Source organism: Trichechus manatus, unplaced genomic scaffold (assembly GCF_000243295.1).
Source record: "Trichechus manatus latirostris isolate Lorelei unplaced genomic scaffold, TriManLat1.0 scaffold00043, whole genome shotgun sequence".
Taxonomy (NCBI): domain Eukaryota; kingdom Metazoa; phylum Chordata; class Mammalia; order Sirenia; family Trichechidae; genus Trichechus; species Trichechus manatus.
In genome coordinates, this window is record NW_004443979.1 from 10,629,272 (window position 1) to 10,654,474 (window position 25,203).

General features: G+C 35.6%; 1 protein-coding gene across 6 annotated transcripts in view; it reads right to left on the reverse strand.

The window, feature by feature from the left end:
• G2E3 (G2/M-phase specific E3 ubiquitin protein ligase) overlaps nt 1-25,203 on the reverse strand; it is an 84,881-nt gene that overhangs the window by 11,067 nt on the left and 48,611 nt on the right. For all 6 annotated transcript variants that reach the window (XM_023731498.1, XM_004376553.2, XM_023731499.1 and 3 more), the window contains 10 exons: nt 25,024-25,121; nt 22,574-22,675; nt 22,175-22,299; nt 20,976-21,141; nt 14,077-14,183; nt 13,301-13,417; nt 11,075-11,199; nt 10,839-10,971; nt 8,138-8,445; nt 6,267-6,448 (listed from right to left, as the gene is read on the reverse strand). In XM_023731498.1, the coding sequence (XP_023587266.1) occupies nt 6,267-6,448; nt 8,138-8,445; nt 10,839-10,971; nt 11,075-11,199; nt 13,301-13,417; nt 14,077-14,183; nt 20,976-21,141; nt 22,175-22,299; nt 22,574-22,675; nt 25,024-25,121 (1,463 nt within the window). The remainder of the gene's footprint in view (nt 1-6,266; nt 6,449-8,137; nt 8,446-10,838; nt 10,972-11,074; nt 11,200-13,300; nt 13,418-14,076; nt 14,184-20,975; nt 21,142-22,174; nt 22,300-22,573; nt 22,676-25,023; nt 25,122-25,203) is intronic.

Here is a 25,203-nt window from a genome sequence, read left to right on the forward strand (position 1 = left end):
ACGAGGGATGGGAGGAGTGGGGGGGAACTAAACAGATAAGTGGTAACTTTGGTGAAGGGTAAGACAGTACACATTACTGGGGAAGCCAGCACAACTTGTACAAGGAAAGGTCATGGAAGCTCCATAGACACTTCCAAACTCCCTGAGGGACTGAATTGCTGGGCAGAGGGCTGTGGGGACCACGGTCTCAGGGAACATCTAGCTCAACTGGCATAACACAGTTTAGAAAGACAATGTTCTACATTCTACCTTGATGAGTAGCATCTGGGGTCTTAAAAGCCTGTGAGAAGCCATCTAAGATACTCTACTGGTCTCACCCCTTCGGGAGCAAGGGAGAATGAAGAGAACAAGATACAAGGAAAAGATTAGTCCAAAGGACTAATAGACCACAGCTACCACGGCCTCTACCAGACTGAGTCCAGTACAGCTAGATGGTGCCTGACTACCACCACTGACTGCTCTGACTGGGATCACAATAGAGGGTCCTGGACAGAGCTGGAAACGGATGTAGAACAGAAGTCTAACTCACAAAGAAAGACCAGATTTACTGGCCTGACAGACTGGAGAAGCCCCGAAAGTATGGCCCCTGGACACCCTTTTAGCCCAGTGGTGAAGCCCCTCCCGAAATTCACCGTTCAGCTGGGGACTGGACAGCCTCATGAAACAAAACAGGACTAATGAGGCACAGCAGTCCAGGGACAAGGACTGGAAGGCAGAAGGGAAGAGGAAAGCTGGTGATAGGGAACCCAAGGTTGAGAAGGGAAAGCATTGACATGTCGTGGGGTTCTTAACCATTGTCATGGGGCAATATGTGTACTGTTTAATGAGAAACTACTTGTTCTGCAAACCTTCATTTAAGGTAGGAAAAAAAAAAAAGAATTATCTATGTGAGATCAAATTGACAACAGCAACTCAAAAGGTTTGATGAGAAGCCTAGGGGACACTGAGTTGAAGATAACGGTGATGGAGTAATTTGGAAAAGGATAGTGAGAATAGTAGCACAACTGGAAGAATGTGATCGATGTCACTGAATTGTACATGTAGAAACTTTCAAAATGGTGTAACTTTGGCTATGTATATTTTAACCAAAAAAAAAAGGTCCTCAAGGTCGAGAAGGGAGAGTGTTGACATGTCGTGGGGTTGTTGACCAATGTCATAAAACAATATGTGTACTGACTGTTTAATGAGAAACTATTTGTTCTATAAACCTTCATCTAAAGTACAATAAAATTTTTTTTAAAAAAAACCAAAAAACAATTAATACACATATTGTTTTGTGACATTGGTTCCAACCCCACAAGTCAACACTCTCCCCTTCTTGACCTTGGGTTCCCAATTACCAGCTTTCCTATCCCCTCCTGCCTTCTTGTCCTTGCCCCTGGGCTGGTATGCTCATTTAGTCTCGTTTTGTTTTATGGGTCTGTCTAATGTTTGGCTGAAGGGTGAACCTCAGGAGTAACTTCATTACTGAGCTAAAAGGGTATCCAGGGGCCATACTCTTGGGGTTCCTCCAATCTCTGTCAGATCAGTAAGTCTGATATATATATACACACACACACACATACACACACACACACATATATATATATACACACACATATATATAAATATACTTTTTGAGTTAGAATTTTGTTCTACATTTTTCTCCAGCTCTGTCCGGGACCCTCTATTGTGATCCCTGTCAGAGCAGTGGGTGGTGGTAGCCAGGCACCATCTAGTTGTGCTGGACACTTTATATTCAATTCTTGAGTACACTAGGGTGGTGTGAAAAGCATACCAAGAAATATTTTTATAGAATAAATGTATGAAAACCCAGCTCAACAAATACTGTATACATCTATAATACCACTATATATGTCTGCCTTCCAAAAACCTAGAGTATAATGTATACATGCCACTTTAATAAAGGAAATGATTTACATAAAAGGAAATAATTGACATAATAAGGCTATATAGTCCTAGAGAGGTAACAGAGATGACCTGAAGAGATTTCATGGAGAATACTAGCTGAGACTTAAAAGAAACTTGTAGGTTAGTGCATAAACAAAGGTATAGAGGGAGACAGATAAAAAACAGGAGCTAGGTAATAGTCCATTCGAATGGAAAATTTACCTGTTATTCCTTCATTCCAAAATACTCTCCTCCTAGACATTTACATAACTCTCTCATCATTTCAGATCTCTGCTGAAATTTCAGAGGCTTTTCCTGGCTACGCTGTTAAAAATAACACCTTCACACTCTGTTAGAAACTAATAATTATATGTTACCTCAACCTCTCCAACAGCACTCCCTGCCCCGGCACCCAAGTTTTACTTGGGCACATAGTCAAACCTTCCTTATAGCTAGGTGTGACCATATGAATAAGAGCTATCCAATAGGAGGTGAGTAAAAAGTATGTGTCAAACTTTCATGCTCTTGAATTCCACTTTCTCCCATAAGTAGTTAGATCCAACCATACGGATGAAGACTATACCCTAAGTGATTGCACAACAATGAGATGAACCCAATTCCATAGATGACCTTGTGTTTTGCGACTGTACTTCTAAATCAGGGGCCATTTCTATAAAGGGTCAGATAGTATTTTACACATAATGGGACAAATGGTCTGTTTCAGCTACCCAACTCTGCATTGTAGTGTGAAAGCAGTCATAGACATTTAACAAATGAGCATGACTATGTATAAAAAGAGGCAGTGGGCCAGAATTGGTCTGGAGGCCACAATTTACCAACCCCTATTCTAAAATCTAGACTTAAAGAGAAATAAGTATCTGTCTTTTTTGAACCACTGTATTTTGGGTCTCTTTGTTACAGAAGCTTAGTCTAAGCCCTAACTTATATATACCCCAATCATTACCTATCTTCTTTCTCTTATTCTGTTGTATTCATAACACATTTTACTACTTGACAGCATATTACATTTATTTAACTCCTGTCTTCCTTTTAAAATGTAAATTCCAAGAAGGCAGGGGCTTTGGTTTACTACTCTATCTTCAGTGATAAAACAATAGAGGGCCCATAGTATTTGTTGACTAAAAGAATGAAAAAAAATTGGATAGGAGTAGAGAAAGTGGAGTAGATAAAGCTAGGAGGAGAACTGGAGGTCTTGAATGCCCCCAATGAAGAGCATGAACTCTGTTCCACAGGCAACGGGAAGACAGTGAGGATTCCTGAGAAAGAAAGTAATATGGTCGAAATGGTACTTTTAGAAGAATCACACTGAATAAAACATATTACAGTAATATAACTATCAAAGCCTAGACACAATGAGAGTCTGCCATACCAGGTACCTCAGAAATAAGAAGGAAAGGCTGAAAGATAAGGAAAGGCTGAAAGATATGACTTGAAACATAACTGGAAGATGAAGTCTAGAAGGATGAAAATGACCCCTTATCCAGGATGACTTGGAATAAAAAAGTTTCTTGAAAAACAAAATCAGGCAGAAAAATAAATTCTGGGGGGAAAATTAGTTCTGTTTTAAACACGTTGGACTCAAGTTGCTAGCAAGAACCAGATCTTATCTAGATATAAAAATACAGCTCAAAAACATAGCTCTAAGAATCATTCAGAAAAGTTAAGGAAGAGAGAGACTTTCCAAGGAAGAATAAAGAATGAGGACTGTTAAGACAACAGTGAAAACTTCCTGTATTTCAAGAGTAGGAAGAAGCAGCATTAAAGACAGAAGTAGTTAAAAGTAGAATACAACGTTAAGAAAACCAGTAGAACGGAACACTAAGAGTGGTGACTGCAGAAGTTAGAGGAGAAGCTAAAAAAGAAAGGTCTTTGGATGTGGCAATTTAGAGCCTGGATATAAGCTATGAAATAGCTAAGCTGGGATAGTGGTGGTGGGAACAGAAGCCTGATTACAAGAAGAATTGAAGAGGAAATAGAACGGGGACACAAGAAAGTTAAATTAGATTTTTGGTGAAAAGGAGAAAAGGAAAAATAAGTTGAAGAGTTAAAGGTCAATTTAAAAGATGTTTTTAAAATGAGGAGTCTTGGGCCATGTAAATGGAATTGTTATAACACAATATAACAACTCACACTTATATAGTGCTTACTTCGTGCCAAGCACTATCAGTCCTTCACATATAGTAAATAATTTCATCCTCAAAACAACTCTATAAAGTAAGTATCAAGCGTTCCCATTTACAGATGTTGAAACTGAGGCACAGAGGAGTCAAGTAACTTGCTCAAGGTCACACATCGGTAAGTAGAAGGGCTTGGATTTAAAATGGAAACATCCTAGCTTCCAAATCTGTACCCTTATACAGAGCAACTAAAGATACAACAAAAAGGGGTATAACTGATTACATCTGGTACTAAAGAAGACTGGACAATAATGAGTTCAAAATTAAAAACACAGATTTACTTGGAATGAGTGGTAGACTTTCTTGTTTGAAATAGGGAAAAAGAGGTAGAGGACAGGAGGTAAAGGGAGGAAAATTTAAATGGATTCTATTGTCTTACTTAAACAAGCAGTAGAGTTTAATAGTTAAAAGCATAGGGTCAGAAATCAGACTTATAGTTGAATGTCACCTTTAGTAATTATTATACTGTGAGAACTTGGGCATGTTAGTTAATCTTGTTAAGCCTCAGTTTTCAAATCAGTAACATGTAGGTAAAACATTTATTTCATAAGGCATTGTAATTAAATGCGTTTTGCACATATAACACGTAATATAAGGTCTGTTATAATTCCTTAATAAATGGTAACTATTTTTAGGTGGGAATACTGAGTCCCCACACTTGTTTCCATATGAAAGAAATTCAGCCAGGTCTTTCCTTCACCCACCATTCATTCCTCCCTACAGGAGGAAGCATATTATCTGATTGATAAGCCAAGTGCTTCCTCTCTTCAGATCCATCTGCCTGCAAGGAAGTGCTCTTTCATTTGCTCTCTAGCATGCAATAAGGAATCTGGCTCACACTGTCTCCAGCAGAGTCAATAAATCCATCTAGTCCAACACCCATGGAAGCAGCAGTCAAGAAATCAAAAGACGCATGGCATTGGGCAAATCTGCTGCAAAAGTCCTCATTAAGAGGAACAGGAGTCCAGTGACAAGGGCCAGAAGGCAGAAGGGGACAAGGAAGCTGGTGTTAGGGAACCCAAGCTTGAGTAAGGATATTGTTAATGTGTTGTGAGACTGTTAACCATTGTCATACGGCAACATTCGTAGTAACTGTTAAATGAGAAACTATTTTGTTCTGTAAGCCTTCATCTTAAGTGAGAATAACAGCACAACTGGAAGAGCGCAGTCAATGTCACTGAACTGTGCATGTAGAAATTTTTGAAATGGTGTATCTTTGGCTATGTGTATTTTCACCAAAAAAAAAAAAGGTTGAGAAGTTAGAGGGTTGATATGTTGTGGGGTTGTTAACCAATGTCATAAAACAACATGTGTACTACTGTTTCATGAGAAACTATTTGTTCTGTAAGCCTTCACCTGAAGTACAAAAAAAAAAAAAAAAAAAAAAGTCCTCGTTAAAGTGTTGAAAAGCAAAGATGTCACCTTGAAGACTAAGGTATGCCTGACCCAAGCCATGGTGTTTTCAACTGGCTCATATGCATGTGAAAGCTGGACAATGAATAAGGCAGACCGAAGAAAAACTGATGCCTTTGAATTGTGGTGTTGGCAAAGAATATTCAATATACCATGGACTGCCAAAAGAATGAACAAATCTATCTTGGAAGAAGTACAACTGGAATGCTCCTTAAAAGCAAGGATGGCAAGACTACATCTCACATACTTTGGGCACGTTATCAGGAGGGATCAGTCCCTGGAGAAGGACGTCACCATTGGTAAAGTAGAGGGTCATCGAAAAAGAGGAAGACCCTTAAAGAGATGGACTGACACAGTGGCTGCAACAATGGGCTCAAGCATAACAACACTGTAAGGATGGCGCAGGACCAGGCAGTGTTTCATTCTGTTGTACACAGGGTCGCTATGAGTCAGAACTGACTCAACGGCACCTAACAACAACAACAACAAGTTCTGGGGACAGTTAGCTAGCTTTTTTAAACACAGAACTAAGTAACATTGTCCCACTGATTTTATCAACATTAAACCTGGTACTTTGATCTTCAGCTGTCTCACTTTTACATCTATCTCTGAAATGGTTCTGAATTCTGCTGGTAAACAGAAATATTATACATTGATAACTCCTAAAAACTCCACAGAAAGTATTATTCTATTGTAGACCAGTCATTTATTTTCAACTATACCTAGAATGTAGTCCACATTTTAATAAACAGATATATTTCTTACCCTGATTATAACTTGTACCACATCAAAGTCTGAAACATCATCTAAAATTGGTTGGGTATTCTCTGGTCCATAAGCAAGGCAGTTAAATAAGGTTTTAGAAAAGAAACCAGGTGAAGGACCACCATGAACCAAAGAAATGGCAAGCATTTTACCAGCTTCATAGTAAAGATTCTCTTTCAGAGCTGTAAAAACAGAAATATATCGAAAATACTTATTATAAGATCATAATTTTTAATGAATACATAAAAATTAAAAACAGAAAAACAAAGCATTAAGTGTAAAATAACATAATTCTCAGAAGCTATTACCATGCACAAAATATAATCTCCTAAAATATACAAAAAATGTATTTTTTCTAAATATAATCATCCTATCATAGAAAAAATATAAATACAGAAAACCTTTAAAGTATCACCTATAATTCTACCATCTTAATAACCACTGTACACACTTTGGCATATTTGTATCTACGTGCACACAAAGTTTCACTTCAGCTTTTTTCCTACTTACTATGCTGTAAAGTTTTTCTTAAATTATTCAAAAGTATTCAAGTTCACAACTAACAAATGCATTAAGGTTAACTCATATATGTAATGTAATTTAAGCCATTCTTCTATTGTTGGTTATCCGGGTTGAGTACATTTTCAGCTATGTAATATATAATGTTACAACAGATTCCTACATATGGTACTAGTGGGTCAAAGTATATGAACATTTTTAAGGTTGCTGATACATATTGCTTTATTATCTTCCAAAAAAGCACAGATTTACTATCTTAGCACACCCTCACAGCTTTAAATATTTAAACTGTTATTTAAAATTTTTTAGCTACTTCGATAGATCTAAAAGACATTTAAATTTTTCTAATAATTAATCAAAAACAATTTAATAAAATCTCTGCAACAATAACCTTATTAGCTACAAATTAGTTGTCACATTTTACAGATGAAGAAACTGAGATCCAGAGGGGTTAAGTGCATAATTTAAAGACAGAAAGCTACTGACGTAGACGTGCACAAACCTGGATTCAGGTTTTGTTAACTTAAATTCTTGTGCTCTCCACTGTACCAAAGCTGCTTTGAGTTAACAATATTGTTAGGAGGGCTTTTAAAAGGGAGTTTATAATCAAACTGTGTGTACTGTACATAGTATACATAATCCTTGATAATTTCTCAATTATTTTGGTGATGCTTCAAGTAATGAGGAAGTTCTAGGGAATATAAATAATAAAGGAAGTTCAAATGGAATGAAATAAGCTTTCTTTTCTTACACTCTTCCAAATTTCCCATTGCAGCAAAGGTGGTATAAAAGCTACTAGAAAAGAATGCTAGAATTACCCACTGTTTTGAAACACCTGTTTTAATTGCATAATTCTTCACTACATATAGAAAAGTATCATATAGATAACTGTGTACAGAATATTCTTAAAAGCAAAAGCACACTAAAAAATCTGTCATGTATGGACTGGAACACTATGTTATAAAAATCCTATGTTACAAAGGAACATGCCAACTGTAAATTTCAAATATATGAACATGAAGAATTCAAATAATCACCCACCTCATTTAGCCACTCTATTCAAATGAAATTAGAGAGTGAAAATCAAGTATATTTAAATAAAGTTACACTTGATTATGGGAACATTTTAAAAAGGATACTGTATACAGAAATTATGAATAGTCTTAAACAAATGTTTTACCACAAAGTTTACTTTATTACAAAATCGTTTTCCCCCCTTTTCTGTGACTATCAGTATTTTAGTAATAAAGTGATAGATTTACACCAGAGGTACTGAATATCAATTCTAACCAGATATTTATTTCTTTACACATGCTATATTCAGTAAGTACAATAATAAATGAAATAATTACCTTGAGAATTAAGAGATAAGTTCTTTGACAAGGACCCTTCAAACAATGATGAGTTCTCAAGATGTTGCATTAAGAGACTTAGGAATTCTTGCTTTGATCCAGGATGCTCTCTTCCAAACTTATCATTTTCATTAATATATGCTACTTCAATTGTGAATGAAGGATTAAAGTTCTGATTTTTTAATCCATCTAAGGCACTATTCCATATATTGGCTTTGTTGATATACAGTTTTTTAGGTTTTTTTTTAATTTGAAAACCTATCTCTATTAATATAGTTGAAATTTCTCTTCTAAATTTGCTGCCTTGCCTATAAAACATGAATTTAAACATACAGGTAAGTACTCTAAAGTACTTTATGTGAAACAGTAGCATACAGCCAATAAAAAAAAAAAAGAAAAAAAGATTAAAAGGAAGTTCTTCCCTGACTCCCACCCCAAAACAGAACAATGGCTGCCACTGGAACCAAAAAGTTATCTGATAACCTTACTTTTAAATTCTTCATTCCCTCTCCTCAAACTTCTACCAAATTAGGATCACCAAATATCATAAAGGAGCCCTGGTGGTACAGTGGTTAAGCACTTGGTTGCTAATCAAAAGGTCAGCAGTTCGAACCCACCAGCTGCTCCATAGAAGAAGGATGTGGCAGTCTTCTTCTGTAAAGATTACAGTCTTGGAAACTTTATGGGGCAGTTCTACTCTGTCCTATAGGGCTTGCTATGAGTCAGAACTGACTCAACGGCAACAGGTTTGGTTTTTTGGTTAATGTCATAAATCATTTATGAGAATGTTGACAATGATTATCTCAAATTCCATCAATTCAGTTCAGGTTTAAGAGTCAGAAGCTGAAACGCTCACGTTTCTGGCCGGTGGCTGTAACGAACTTGCTTAACTGTATCTTGTTATTATGTTCATTCACTACAGTTTTAAAAACAAGAGCAAATGTAATCTCTGCTTACTATATATGAGAATTATGGTGTTGAGAGATTCCACAATGTATTTTTATTCATAAAGTTAATTAAAAGTAGAGCCAATACTGTAAGCAGAATTCACAATTCCTTATAATAAAGAATACTTTCTTATAAAGAATACTTTTTATTCTAGATGAGTAATTCTCAAAGAGTGGTCCCCAAACCAGAAGCAGCAGCAGCAGCATCACCTTGGAACTTGTTACTGATGCAAATTCTTGAGCCCCATTGCAGATCTACACAATCAGAACCTCTGGGTCCAAGGCTTAGCAATCTGTTTTATTAAGACCTCCTGGTGATTGCGTGGACTAGTGCAGTTACTCCCTGCCTCAGTTTCTCCATCTGTAATTGGAACTAAAGTGCTCAGAATAATCTTGTTTTGGGTAAAGTTCATGGATCATCTTTCTTATATCAAGTATAAATTTGTCTCATCCCAAAATATACAATTCCCCAGTGTGGGTTAGGTTTTTCCTTTTCTTTCTTCCCATGATCCCCTACTCATGAATCCAGACTGAAGAAAAACAAAAGTCTTTTGGAAGTAAGATAATCTTATAGAAATATACTTTCTTCTGGCAGGTGAATTCCTTCTTCCTGCCCAGATCAGTAAGAACTCCGATGCTACTCTTCTAGAATATGATGGCATGTTACAGTAGAAGCAAGGAGTCAATCTTTACTGGTGTAACAACTTTGGAAAGCTAAACACTAACGTTTTTTAAAAATGTGAACATTTCTTTTTTTGATATTAAAATGTAAAAATACAACAAAATTTTCAGTTCTGAGTTAACAAAAGTAGCACTTTAAAAACAGCAATTCTTCACTTTTTAAACAGTTCTTAATATTCCATCTCTGTCTGGAAATCCAGTTATCAAATATTTTCACAAAATTCGCCTTGCCTTCTTCTAGGTTTTTTAACTTGATACCATTTTTAATAAGAAAATACTTAACCATGCTTCAGCTACTAATGTTACTTTTGTCCTTTTTTTCCCTTACTGGGTAAAGCAAGGCTGCTAGAAACTCTTTTGCAAAGCCACATATACTTAAAAATCATAACTCCACCTGAATGAATACCTGACACAGTACAAAGAAGTGACTCCAGTCTCAATTAAATGCTTATGAATGATCGCAAACATTACCTATTTTACTATCTTATTGAAATAGTTAGAAATTAATGTGGTAATACTTATAAAAACACCTTAAAAACCTTCTAAAGGAAAGAAAGAGCTGACATTTAGATCTGACACTGAAAGTAAATTTATTAAATGATTACAACATCAAGAAATAAAGTATCTCTTTTAAATATGATTTTTTCCTTTTAATAAAGTGACATGGAATACTTGATATTTTAATTTCCTGTCTTACTCTATAATCAAATAACAATTTAAATGCATTTTTCAGATTAGTGTTTTTCAAACTATCTTGAAAACGGTCTATAACAGAAACGTCTATTTTACATCACAACTCAGTACAAAATAACACAAATTTCACATTCATACACACAAATGTAACATACAATCCTCCTACGTGTACTGCAATCTGATATTTTGCATTCTATTCTATCCCATTTCATTTCCTTTTTTAAATGCTGGCTGCATTGAGCTCATGATCAAATGTTGAATCTTAAAGTTTGAAAAACACTATTCCAGATAATTGTAGGATCAGCTAATATTGTAAGTAATTTCGTGTTGTAATTTTCTCTAGAGAGATGTTTATATTTTTCTCCAATTCATAAACATACCTCAGCAGATCTTTACTCTGAGCTCCAGGTGACTGTTTGAGTAACTTAGGTGAGGACTCTTCCAATAAACAATCATTAATGCCCATGCTATTTGAATTGGGTAGAGCATGTTTTTTGGCTTTTTGGAAATCTCCTGCAGATTTAAACCCTAATGTTAGTGTAACAGAAATATAGATAGAAATTTTTAAATAATGTATTCCAATAAAACATCCTTATTCAAAATTATGAAATATTACCTGAATTGTAGATAATACTTCTACATTCCAAACACTCCCAATTCTGTTCCCATGATCGTAGTGAGGAACAGGCTAAGTGTGTTCCACTAGAACCACAGCACTGACAGCGCTTTATTTCCCATTTGCTGAGGAAACAAGGAAAAGCAGGTGTTTACAGTTTAGCATCAACTTAGTCTAATGCCAACCACAGTACCACCACAGACCCTGCTCCCCACCATGCACACAACCAATTCTTTTACCAAAGGAGGGAAAATAGATTATCTGCTTTAAAACTGTTTTTTTTTTTCCCTAAGAGTCTAAACTAACTTAATAGTAACATGTACGTGCACATGCACAAACACAAGTATAAACATCAGGAAGAATATGATTAAGAGGGAGAAAAAAATTTCCTTTGTATTTGGAGATGACTATGCTCACAGGGAGATTGCTGTGTCAGTGTATGTGATATAGAAGAAGCATTTAGTAAATACATGATCATATCTAAAATATTCCCATTCAAGGTGAGAAATATTTCCTAAAATAAGCTTACTCAGACACCTCAGGTATTGTGCAGCTCCAAAGAATCCAGACTTCCTATCTGGTTCATATACATATTCTCTCAACTGTTCCCCCTCTCCATGTTTCCCCACTGTGGTGTGTGCCAGATCATACTCACATTTTCTGTTTGGGTATGGGTATGGGTATGGGCTGCGGTGTGGGGCTCTTTCTTTGTGTGGATATAAGTCCACCCTTTGTGTATAGGAATGGATATAGTTCTTTCAGTGTGGGGATATGTAGGTGGGGAGAAAGGTAGGTAGTTGCCCCATCTCTGGAAGGTGCAGGCCTATCCTCCTCCCTCTGTGTGGGTATGGGTGGGTAGGCATGTATCCCTGTGTGTATCTCTCCATGTGTGTGTCACCCACTCTTCTGCAGACAGTTCTGTCCAATGATGAGAGGAGGAAGATGACAGCTAACATGAGGGCTTATTATGCACAGGTCCAGTTGTCATTCTTTTCATAATTTCAGTAGATAGGAAGAATCACTAATTACCCTCATTTTAAAGACAAAGAAACCAAGGAACAGAAGGGTAAATATCTTGCCCAATCAAGTTCACAGCCTCAAAGTGAGGGTTCCATCCCAGTTTATCTGGCTTCAAACCCTCACCCCTAACCACTACATCAAGTTGTCACTCATTGAAATTGCCTTCCTATCACTAGGGCGAGAGGGAGGAAGATTACAAAGAAAGTATTCAGATAACAGAAGTCCATGTCCAAAAAGAAAAGGCAAGGACACCAAAATCAGAAAAAGGTGCTTCCAGAAAGCAATTTTTTATAGTTACTGGTTGGCTAACCAGTGGTATATGAGAAATATACATAGGTTAATGAAGAACTGCCTAAAATGAATTTAGAAAATATCGATATTAACGAGTATACTGCTTCCTAGAACGCTAAGGCACTTTATCACTTACAAAGCACATTTATATACAGTATTAAACCTGTGCCTCTGCACAACCCTTGAGGAGGAAATTATTAACGTTTACAAAATAATTAGGGTCACCAAATCAAGTAATGTGGGAAGGAACACACAGTACTTGACACCCTCAGTGAGATCTCAATCCTTGAAGACTTTTTAATCTACTGGCAAAGATAAATTTAAGTAATTTCAATTATACTGTAACAAGCACAATAAAGGAGGCACCAAGCCCAGACTAGAGGAGCTCTGGTGGCACAGTGGTTAAGTGCTCAGCTGCTAACCTAAAGATCAGTGGTTCAAACCTACCAGCTGCTTTGTGGGAGAAAGACGTGGCAGTCTGCTTCTGTAAAGATTTAGAGCCTTGGATTTATGGTTCTACTCTGTCCTACAGGGTCACTATGAGTCGGAATTGACTCAACGGCAATGGGTTTGGTTTTGAACCCAGACTGGGGAATCAGGAGTTGGAAGATCCGCGTAGGGGAAACTTCTAAAAGCTGACAAAATCTCAGCTGAGTCTTCACAGATGACCCAGCCAAATCACTCTCCATGTGAAACAAGGCTCCCAATATTCTGCTGGAAGTTCATGTCCACCCTGAGGTGACTCAAAAGAAAGGCCTGGTGATCTATTTCTGAAAAATCAGCCACTGAAAACCCTATGGAGCACAGTTCTACTATGATACACATGGGGTCACTATGAGTTGAAATCAATTTGATAGCAACTGTTTTTTTTTTTTTTTTTTTTTTTGGTAAGCAAAACTGAACTTCCAGAAATACCTATTAGGTGCATTATATTCTCGTCCTTCTTTGCAACGACATCGCCGGACATCACAACGCTCATAGTGCTGCAAAAGTTCTTGGTAAGCATTTTCCTCTAATTCCCAAGATGCATCTCTGTAAATGAATCAACATACTAAAATATACTTCGAACTAAAATTTTACATACAATGAAAGATAATGAATCTCAAAGTATAAACATTTCACATAGTTAGAAACAAAGATAAAACTTACTCTTTTTAGGATCACTCATTCCCTTCAAGATATAAATCCATTAGTGTCACTCTATCCTAGAGTTGAATAACTGAGAATTCACAGTGAATTTTCAAATGCTAAATGCAAAATTACATAGAAATTTTGTAAAACTTCTATTTTCTCTAATATTTCACTTCTTTTTTTTTTACTTCGAGTGCCATTATGCCTTGATTCCTCATTTTTAAACATAAGAAAATTCTTCTCATACACTTGAAACCATATCTTCATTGTCTTAGATAATTTTACATACTATTTTGAAGCCTATCATAACTGTGTATAAGTCAATTAAAATTATGCACAGCTGAAGTACTTATTAAGAGACTATAAATCAATTCATTAGACACTGAAGTCACAGTCTCTGCTCTCAAAGAACTAGTATCCTGGGGGTAAGGGGAGCCTTTACATTTCACCATTTGAAATGGTTACCTGTTCATGATCACTTAAACATAAATGATTACTTTCTCTTTTATCAAAGCCAACATTTAAAATACATGTCTGGCAGAAGGCTAAAGGTTACATACTTTTCAGGAATATGAATTCCCATTCTCAACATCTCTTGCTGAAATATATCACTGTTGTTGCATATTGTGCACCGAAAGAAAAACACTCCTGCATTTATTGCTTGAACCTACAGTGGAAAACAGAAAGGCCACTGTTAAAATTTTAAATCTTTTATCAGATTATGGATTGAATAACTAACAAAACGTGCTATTATTCACTTAACGTATTATGTAAATCTATTTTCAATTCCAGTAGTTCTCAAACTTTGTTCTTATAGATTGCTGTACCACTACTAAAATTCAGAAATCTTTTTTTCCTAATGGCAAAAAAAAAACCAAAAATAACCTCATGAATACAGTGTTCTTAACTTTGTATGTATCACCCATATTTCTCAATTCCTGGCACCTAATGTCATCTGTTCCCAAATATTGTGTTGCCCACCATATGCTCTAAGTAAAACAATAAAAATGTTGAGTTAATTCATCTAGGAAAGATGTTTAAATAAATGTTACATATAAAGCATCCCTGTTTCTATTTTTAACTCGATCTGTAAGATAGTTTTCTACCCATAAGGACAGAAGTATAAAACCCAGTCTCACTGTTAGAGCAAATATAAATACAGAAGCAGCAAACAGCGGTATTCAGAAGGAAACAAACAAATTAAGTCTATTAGAAAGAGCAGCTAGTCACCAATAAAAAAACCTGTGGCATATACTTATTTAACAGATATTTAAGCCCTACTAGGTCACTATGGGAAACGCTGGTGGTGTAGTGGTTAAGAGCTCGGCTGCCAACCACAAGGTTGGCAGTTCAAATCCACTAGGTGCTCCTTGGAACCTCTATGGGGCAGTTCTACTCTGTCCTATAGGGTTGCTGTGAGTTGGAATCAACTCAGTGGCAACGGGTTTGGTTTTGTTTTTTTTAGGTCGGTATTGAGAACCCTTGGTGGCACAGTGGTTAAGTGCTCAGCTGCTACCAAAAGGTGGGTGGTTCTTCCCACCAGCCACTCCACATGAGAAAGGTGTGACAGTCTGCTTCCATAAAGATTTACAGCCTCAGAAACCCTATGAGGTGGTTCCACTCTGTCCTATAGGGTTGCAATGAGTCAGAATAAACTCCACGGCGATGGGTCTGGTTTTAGGGTTTAGGCTGCTATGAGTCAGAATCAACTTGATGGCACCCAACACAACATTTACAGTGGCAAACACCTCACTATATACCAAAACATAGAAACATACAGTAACCTACACCCTACCTCAAAGGAATTTTAGTGAGTAGGCATGCCATTGTACACACAGTTATAATGTATTGGTACAAGTGCTTCTCAAAAACGTATATATATACATGAAAGATAAAAGAACATCTACGTAAGAGCCGCACAAAATGGCTTTGGTAAGGCCAAAGCGAAGTTTGGAAGAAGAAATAGGGGTTTGCCAGAAAAACAGGACAAAAGACATTCCAAGGACAGGGAATAATATATATAAAAGGACTCAGTGGCAAGAAAGGGCACATACGATTAGGGAACTACAATTCGTAGTGTACCTAGGGATTACATTCTGACAATACTGAACTAAGTAATGAAGGCTAGATAGATAAATCAAAGATAGTAGTGTGAAGAGTGAACTGCAAGATCAGTAGGTAGGCTCTTGCAAAAGTCAAAAAATAAGCATCTGAAGTTAAGCAGCAAGAGTAGGATAAAACTTAAAAGTATATACACAAAATATTTATCAGGTAGAACAGGCTTGGTGAATGATTTTTGGATGGTAAACAGAGAGGTGATCAAACAGTAATACAGGTTCAAACAACTAGTAAATAGCACATTCATACAGCGTATAGGAAGAAAAGGTTACTGAAATCTCTGAATCTAAAGGGATGTTTGAGCAATTGCAGATAGACACTGAGATCTTAATGAATAAAGGACATAATGAAAGGAACTGTCTAGAAGGAAAAAAAAGCCTAAGACACGTGGAAGATACCAACAAGACAATGATGGAGAAATCCAAATTGAACAAGAATAGTGACAATTACCTAGATAGACAGAGCTAAAAGTTTTTACCAATTTCTTTGATATTAATTTCCGGTCTCTCATCACAAAATCCCACTAAGCATTTGTAGTGGTTACAAATAATCACATTTCACATAACCATATCACATAGTTTTTTCTATTACATAGGTTCATTCTTTCTTTAACTCTTTATATTAATGAAGTTTAGAGCTTTATAAAAAAGAAAAACACTTTAGGTATTGTTACAGTTATCTAGACTGGGTAGATTCCATTTACTCTTTCAGTTAAGACTGGAACCAGAGCGAGAAAAAAAAACAGTGGAACTCCTTTAGAGAAACTGACTCAATAAAAATGACTTACATGCCTTGCTGTGCTCTGATCAACTAACAATTGCTTATTAATATTTATATCATAGATAGATGTCAACATGGCTATGATTTTATATTACATTTGCATGAAGTAGACTTGTTTTCGTTAGTAACATTATTTCTACTTCTTAATGACAATAAAAATTTAGTATTTTCAGAGCGTTCACAAAAAGCTCTATGAAAACTTCATTAACATATAAATGAAACAAATTTTACTTGTCTTGGAAAAGAACACTGTGTTGTTGTTAGGTGCCACTGAGTCAGTTGTGACTCATAGTGACCCCATGCTCAATAGAAAGAAACACTATCCTGTCCTGGGCTATCCTCACAATCGTTGCTATGTTGGAGCCCATTAAGGCAGCCGCTGTGTCAACCCATCTCGTCAAGGGTCGTCTTTTTTTTTTTGGCCCTCTCCTTTACCAACCATGTTGTCCTTCTCCAGGGACTAAGCCCTCCTGATAACAAATCCCAAGTACGTAAGATGAACTCTCGCCATCCTCGTTTCTAAAGAGCATTCTGGTTCTCAGTTTGTTCTTTAAGCAGTCCATGGTATATTCAATACTCTTTGCCAACACCATAATTCAAAGGCATTAATTCTTCTTCGGTCTTCCTTATTCATTGTCCAGCTTTCATATGCATATGAGGCGACTGAAAATACCATAGCTTGGGTCAGGCAAATCTTAGTCATCAAAGTAACATCCTTGCTTTTTAACACTTTTTAAAGAGGTCTTCTGCAGCAGATTTGCCCGGCACAATACATCATTTGATTTCTTCACTGCTGCTTCCATGGGCATTGATTGTGGATCCAAGTAAAATGAAATCCTTGACAACTTTTATATTTTCTCCCTGTATCATGTTATTGCTTATTGTCTAGTTGTATGGATTTTTGTTTTCTTTATGTTCAGATGTAATCCATACTGAAGGATGTAGTCTTTGATCTTCATCCATAAGTGCTTCAACTCCTTTTTGCTTTCAGCAAGCAAGGTTGTGTCATCTGCATAATGCAGGTTGTTAATGTCTTCCTCCAATCCTGATGCCACATTCTTCTTTATATAGTCCAGTTTATCGGATTATTTGCTTAGCATACTTATTGAGTAAGTATGGTAAAAGGATACAACCTTGACACACATCTTTCCTGATTTTAAACAACACAGTATCTCTGTTTTGTTTGAACGACTGCCTCTTGGTCTATGTACAGGTTCCACATGAGCACAATTAAGTGTTCTGGAATTCCTAATTCTTCATAATGTTATCCATAATTTGTTATGATCCACACAGTTGAATGCCTTTGCATAGTCAATAAAACACAGGTAAGCATCTTTCTGGTATTTCCCTGCTTCCAGCCAAGATTCATCTGACATCAACAATGACATCCCTCGTTCCACGTCCTCTTCTGAATCTGGCTTTGAATCTCTGGCAGCCCTCCATCCATGTAATGCTGCAACCGTTTTGAATTATCTTCAGCAAAATTTTACTTCCATATCGTATTTCTGATATTGTTCAATAATTTCTGCATTCTGTTGGATCACTTCTTTGGAATGGGGACAAATATGGATCTCTTCCAGCCGGTTGGAAAGGAAGACCTCTTCCAAATTTCTTGGGATAGACAAGTTAGCATTTCCAGCATTGCATCTATCTGCTAAAACATCTCAGTTGGTATTCCGTCAATTCCCGGAGTCTTGTTTTTTGCCAATGTCGTCAGTGCAGCTTGGACTCAGTACCATTGGTTCTTGATCATATGCTACCTCCTGAAATGGCTGAACACTGACCAATTCTTTTTGGTACAGTGACTCTGTGTATTTCTTCCATCTTCTCTTGATGCTTCCTGTGTCATTCAATATCTACCCATAGAATCCTTCAACATTGCAACTCGAGGCTTGAATTTTTTCTTCAGTTCTTCCAGCTTGAGAAATACTAACCATCTTCTTCCCTTTAAATTTTCTAACTTCAGGTCCTTGCATATTTCATTATAATACTTTGTCTTCTCAAGCCACCCTTTGAAATCTTCTGTTCAGCTCTTTTACTTCATCATTTCTTCCTTTCACTTTAGCTACTCTACATTTAAGAGCAAGTTTCAGAGTTTCTTTGGACATCTATTTTGGTCTTTTCTTTCTTCCCTATCTTTTTAATGAACTTTCGCTTTCTTCATGTATGATGTTCCTGATGTCATCCCACAACTCATCTGGTCTTCAGTCCTTAGAGTTCAACGCGTTAAACCTATTCTTGAGATGGTCTCTAAATTCAGGTGGGATATACTCAAGGTCATGCTTTGGTTTTTGTAGACGTGTTCTAATTTTCTTCAGCTTCAACTTGAACCTGCATATGAGCAATTGATGGTTTATTCCGTAGTCAGTCCCTGGCCTTGCTCTGACTGATGATACTGAGCTTCTCCATTGTCTCCTTCCACAGATGTAGTCAATTTTATTCCTGTGTATTCCATCTGTCGAGGTCCACATGTACAGTTGCCACTTACGTTGTTGAAAAAAAGGTGTTTCCAATGAATAGGTCATTGGTCTTGCAAAATTCTATCATGTAATCTCTGGTGTCGTTTCAATCACCAAGCCATGTTTTCCAACTACTGATTCCTCTTTTTTTCCAACTTTTGCAATCCAATCACCAGTAATTATCAATGCATCTTGATTGCATGTTTGATCAATTTCAGACTATAGAAGTTGGTAAAAATCTTCAATTTCTTCTTCTTTGGCATAAGTGGTTGGTGCATAGATTTGAATAACAGTCATATTAACTGACTTCCTTCTAGGTGTATGGATATTATCCTATCAGTGACATGTTGTACTTCAGGATAGATCTTGAAATGTTCTTTTTGATGAATGCGATGCCATTCGTCTTCTATTTGTCATTCTCAGCATAGTAGTCCATATGATTGTCTGATTCAAAATGGCCAATACCAGTCCATTTCAGTTCACTAATGCCTAGGATATTGCTCTTCAAGTGTTCCATTTCATTTTTGATGACTTCCAATTTTCCTAGATTCTTCGTATATTCCACATTCCAATTATTAATGGATGTCTGCAGCTGTTTCCTCTCATTTTGAGTTGTGCCACATCAGCAAATTAAGGTTCTGAAAGCTTGACTCCATCCACATCATTAAGGATGACTCTACTTTGTGGAGGTAGCTCTTCCCTAGTCATATTTTGAGTGCATTCCAGCTTGAGGGGCTCATCTTCCAGCACTGTATTAGAAAATGTTCTGCTTCTACTGACAAGGTTTTCACTGCCAATTTTTTCAGCAATAGATCACCAGGTCCTTCTTCCTCATCTGTCTTAGTCTGGAAGCTCCACTGAAATTTGTCTACCATGAGTGACCCTGCTGGTATTTGAAATACCGGTGGCATAGCTTCCAGCATCACAGCAACAAGCCACCACAGTACGACAAAATGACAGATGAGTGGTGGGAAAAAAAAATAATAACATACTTCTATATAATGAACAGGTTGACACATTGGGCAGCAATTACATTCATTCCAATATAAACTCTTAATGAAGGCAAATTATTTTTTTTAATTCACATATAACGTGACCTCCTTTCTCAATAGGTGAGGATAACACTTTATGATGTTATTAATTTCACTCTCTGAGATCCTTTAACACTTCTTTGTAAGAATTAACTGTATTTCTAGTATTTACTTAATAAAATAGGCTCAATCCTGCCACTTTTAACTAAATACTCCTATATATAAAAGCCCAATGCCCATACAAAAAAAAAAATCAAGCTTAACTTCTCTGACTGTTAGTAAGACTTTAACGAAATATAAGAGGATTTAAACTTCATAACTTCAAAATAAATGTTTATATACAATTTGTAATGAAAAATAACAATTTACTTTGCTAAGCAATAATAAAACATGCTTTTAAATACAGTATTAAACTTAAATACCTTTACTTGGCATTCTATGAACTGTCTATTAGCTGGCACTTTTACATGGGTTACTACATATTTGATGTTATTAATAACTAAAACCCTTTTAAATTTTTCAAAAAAATTTTCAAAATATTTTCTGAATAAAAAAAATTAAACTGTTTAATGTCATGTGTATTCTGTTTATTTTAAAACCAGTCATCAGGTTTGGCATACAAGGTGACTGTCAAAAAATACTTTCAATTCATTAGACAGTAATCAGTTCCCTATTAAGAAGTTATGACAACCTGTTCACGGTAGGAAAAAAAGAAAAAGAAAACTTAGCCTCTTTTAACATTTAAATATCTTAACTTACAGTCAAATTATCTTGTCATATGTCCTGGTCTTTTACCTTAAATATGTAAGTAGAACTTAGCAATTAAAATCTATGTTTTGTTCATTTTGAAATATAAACAAAATCCCTGGATAAAAACAGCACAATTTTATAAATATAAGTACACATTAAAAAGTAGTACTTAAAGTATTAAAATGTTCATTATGTATTTGAAGACGGTAACTTCTGTGATATGTAAAATAATCTTTAAAAAATTACAAATAGTAAAAAATAAAATGCAGATTTCAATTCTTTCCAATTTAAAATCTAAACCAGTAAGAAACTATATCTTACCTGTAAGCAATCTCTATGAAACCAAGCATTCTTACAACAAGGACTTCGTAATATGTTGTAAGTTGGAATAGGCTCAATAAATTCCAAGCAAATGGTACATGGTAAGGAGTCTCTATAATTATTAGGTGGAATAATTTGAACAGGTCGATGGTTCCAACAAAATGACCTAAAAATGAAAATGATTTAAAAACAACGTCTAATGAATTACAAAGCACAACCAGGCTGAAGAATTTTCAATTCATATAGGTAAGAGAAACATTCACTCATATCTCTCTCGTAATTGGTCTGCAGTAGACTGGAGCCTTATTACTAATAAATTAAGCTCACAATTCAGGATCAAGGAGAACTGGACCTTCAAAATGGGAACTTTGTAGTGGTGAGACTTACGTCATATAGAATTTCAATAACACAGTATTATGTTCAGAATCCTGTGTAATATTGTTAGCAACTGAGTGCACATACTACTGTATTCAAGGCTGTATAAAATTAAAGAAGATGAGAACTTACATTTATAAAATATATTATTCATATAATAAAATGCAAGTAAGTATCTCCTTCTAATATACTAAATCAATTTCAATTATTACATGGTACCAATCCATCTGTGTGTCAAGAACACAAAGACTAAAAGAAAAAGAACGCTAATGATACCCAAAAGCCAAAATTGAAAAAATCCTGATGTTTAAAGCTGGACTCTGGTAGCAAATATTTTCAGGGGCATCCCAGGGGCACAATATTTATCTTTTGGGCTCAATCAAATTCACATGCCTTCAATTTACTCAGTAGGAAATATACAGGCCCTCTGAAAGAAAAGTGTACTACTAATTCTAAAGAGTGACATAAAAATCTAGATTTATATAAGGTGTAAACTTTCACTGAACATGAATGAATTAACAGTTTCATGTTATATCCTAGAGCTGAAAGCGGAAGGTAAATATTAATCATTAGGTCCATTCCAGACATGGCACTTCTAAAGACTTGGCAGACAGAAATAACTACATAAAGTAAAGAATGTACTAACGAACATACTCCTAATTTACTAAATGCAAATTATTTCCATTTGCATTGTAGACATGTGTGTATGTATAAACTCAGTGCACCTTTAAAAAGAAATTTCATAAGGGAATTATATCATCATAATATCCATTTTCCACTGTTCCTCAACATTCACTCATGTTTCATATTCAACAATAACTCACTCAAAATTGCCAGTAAATTGGAAAATACATTCTCTCTGAAGTCCACATGGATAATGATAACTTCGTTTACATCGAGGTGCAACACATCCAATAGAAGCACCATTTTTCTTGCAAATACAGCATTTCTAGAAAAAATATGAAAATAGAGGTGAAGTGATGAATAAGTTGGAATAAGAATAAGGAAAGTAGTAAAGTCAGTATTGTCACGTGGGTCAGTGAAGTTCTCTTTCATTTTAAAAATATAAAATGTTCTTCTAAAGCTTAGCATATTTGATAAAAATAAGCACTGAAACATAAAATCAAAGTCTTATAAATTTCTAGTAGAGAAGCCGATAGAAAAGACTTCCCGAGTATTGACTGTATTTATGGTTTTCAGTTTAACAAGTAAAATTTCCTTACCAGTTTAGAAGCTCTATTCACTTCCTTCCTGATGTCTTCTATTAGAAAACCATAAACTCCTTCTTCTTCTTTCCCCCTCTGCCAAATTCCACTTGACATCAACTATGAACATATTCTCAATTAGAAAATAAACTCTAAGAAACTAGTTTGGAATAAAAATATATACCTATGATAATCATTCTAAGGAAAAAAAAAGACATAAAACAACTCAAATTTCAAGCACCTCTTATCTATAATAGTTATTTTTCATGGTCAAAGTAAATGGATACACATATCCTTTGATTTGGAAGACACTGTATATTAACATTTCATATAGTCAAACTGGTATCTAAAAGTATTCCAAGAAGTAAGAGAGAAAGAAAGGAAGGAAGAAAAGGGAAAAGAAAGGCAGGATGGACACCTGTAATTAAGCTTTAGAAAAAAGGAGTGGTAAATACAGAAAGGCATAAATGTAATAATAAACTACTATGGAGATCATTCAGATTATTACTGATATTTTATGCTAACTTTGAATCTAGCTGGATTCATAATCGAAAAGGCATATTTTACAGGGAAATCTACTGAATTATACTTAGCATAAATGTTTCATTCATGTTAATCTGATTTTAACTTCATTGTTTAAATATGTCAAAAGAGCATGAATCAAGGGGAAAAAAAAAGTATGGGACTGTGAATAACAGATCCTGGCCTGGAGACCAGGCTCTATGCCTAACCCCAGGCAAGTAATACATCACTGACCTTAAACATGAAAATATGAGCATTGAACTAGATTGTCACTAAGTCTGTTTCAGTCCTAGCATGCTATTACAATTTATAACACTCTACTATACTTTCCTATTCATAATGAAATAGAATTTTAAAGGGGTGAGACTGAGATCAGTTTTTTTTTTTTTAATGTATCATATTCAGTAATAAAATAAGCCATAACATAGTATAAATTTGGGTATGATCAACTTAAACATATTAATTCAAAAATATATCCACAGAGAAAATTTGTGATTAAAGAGGTTTAATTGTAGTCAGTGTAATATATCCCAAAGAAACACAAAAGTGATACAAATTACTTGAAAATTAGCTGTGAAAAAATAACCTGCTGACTAAAAAGACATCTCTAATTCTACCGCATAAAAAGTAAAATAAACCTAGAAACCTAGAAAAATGGAAGTATTTTCTTTTGTACTATAAAATATAATAAACCCAACGTACATACATATTTGAAATGCCAACTTCATGTTCCCTTCAAGTCATATTACAAAGTGATTAAGTTCCTAAACCAGGATACACATCTATTTAACTCATAAGGTACCTGAAGCACAAAACCTTAGTCTTGGAGAACTACCAAGAAATGCTTTGGATGGTTTCTCAAAGAAGCATCTACTGTTTTAACATGAATGCCATGGTAGGTTTACAAATATGTTCATAAATTTGTTGATGTTCCTTCAGGAGGTGGAGCCTAAACTCCTCCCCTTGAGTGTAGGCTAGACTTAAGGAGTGACTTTGAAGACTAAGTCTAAGATTCCATCTTGGAGTGTGTGTGTGTGTGTGTGTGTGTGTGCGCGCACGCACGTGTGTGTCCATCTCTGATCACTTGTTCCAGGGAAGCCAGCTGCCATGCTATATGAGCAGCCCAATGGAGAGGTCCATGATGTAAGGAACCAAGGCTTCTCGTCAATAGCGAGGAAGAACTGAGGTTAAAAGTCATATGAGTGAGTCATCTTAGATGTAGATCCTCCAGGCTAGTCAAGGCTTCAGATGACTGCACCATAGCTGACATCTCAATTATAACCTCATGAAACCCTGAGCCAGAAACTGTGTGAAATAAAAACTATCTGTTGTTTTAAACTGTTATGTTTAAGGATAATTTGTTAAACAACAAAGCATAACTAATAGAGATGCCAAGAAATACTGCCTGTATGAATGTAACCTTGGCACCGATATCTTGAGGCACAAACTCAAAGAGAATTTGGAAGAATGATGGGAGGGCAAACAAACGAGAGGCTAATTCTCAGTCCGAATCACTCTTTTTCTTTGTTCGGAGTGACCCATTAACTAACCTGTTTCCCCTTCCACAAATATTTATTACCTTTAGCCTGAATTTTTCTTTCTTGATTCTCTGTGAAATAAAATGCTTTTCTTCTAATCTCAACCTTCAAACAAGTCTTTTCTGAGATTTATCACCAGACAACAAAGGAAACAAAGTTGGAAAATGTACAACTCCTATACCTAACCATCCTTCCACTTGCATGGACACGTAATGATGAGAAGTACGTTCTGAATAATTTCAGAATCTTATAATTTGTTATTTAAAAGATCTCATTTTCACGTATAGGCAAAATAAGATCTAGAAAAGTTAAATGACTTATGCAATTCTGAAAAATCAGTGTCAAAATATAATTCTTTTCTTCAGAAGAATGTCAAATTTCTAGAATTTGTTTATAAAGTATACTCACCAAACAATAGTAATGTACAGTGAGCTTCCATTTCTCATTAGTTTTCTTTTCTCCATATTTATTAGGGCAGTCATCATTTTTTCGACAGAAAACACAAGCTAACAGTAAAAAAAGTAAATAGATATAAAAAAATAAATTTCAAAAAACATATAGAACTGGCCCTTCTCTCAATTGATGTGT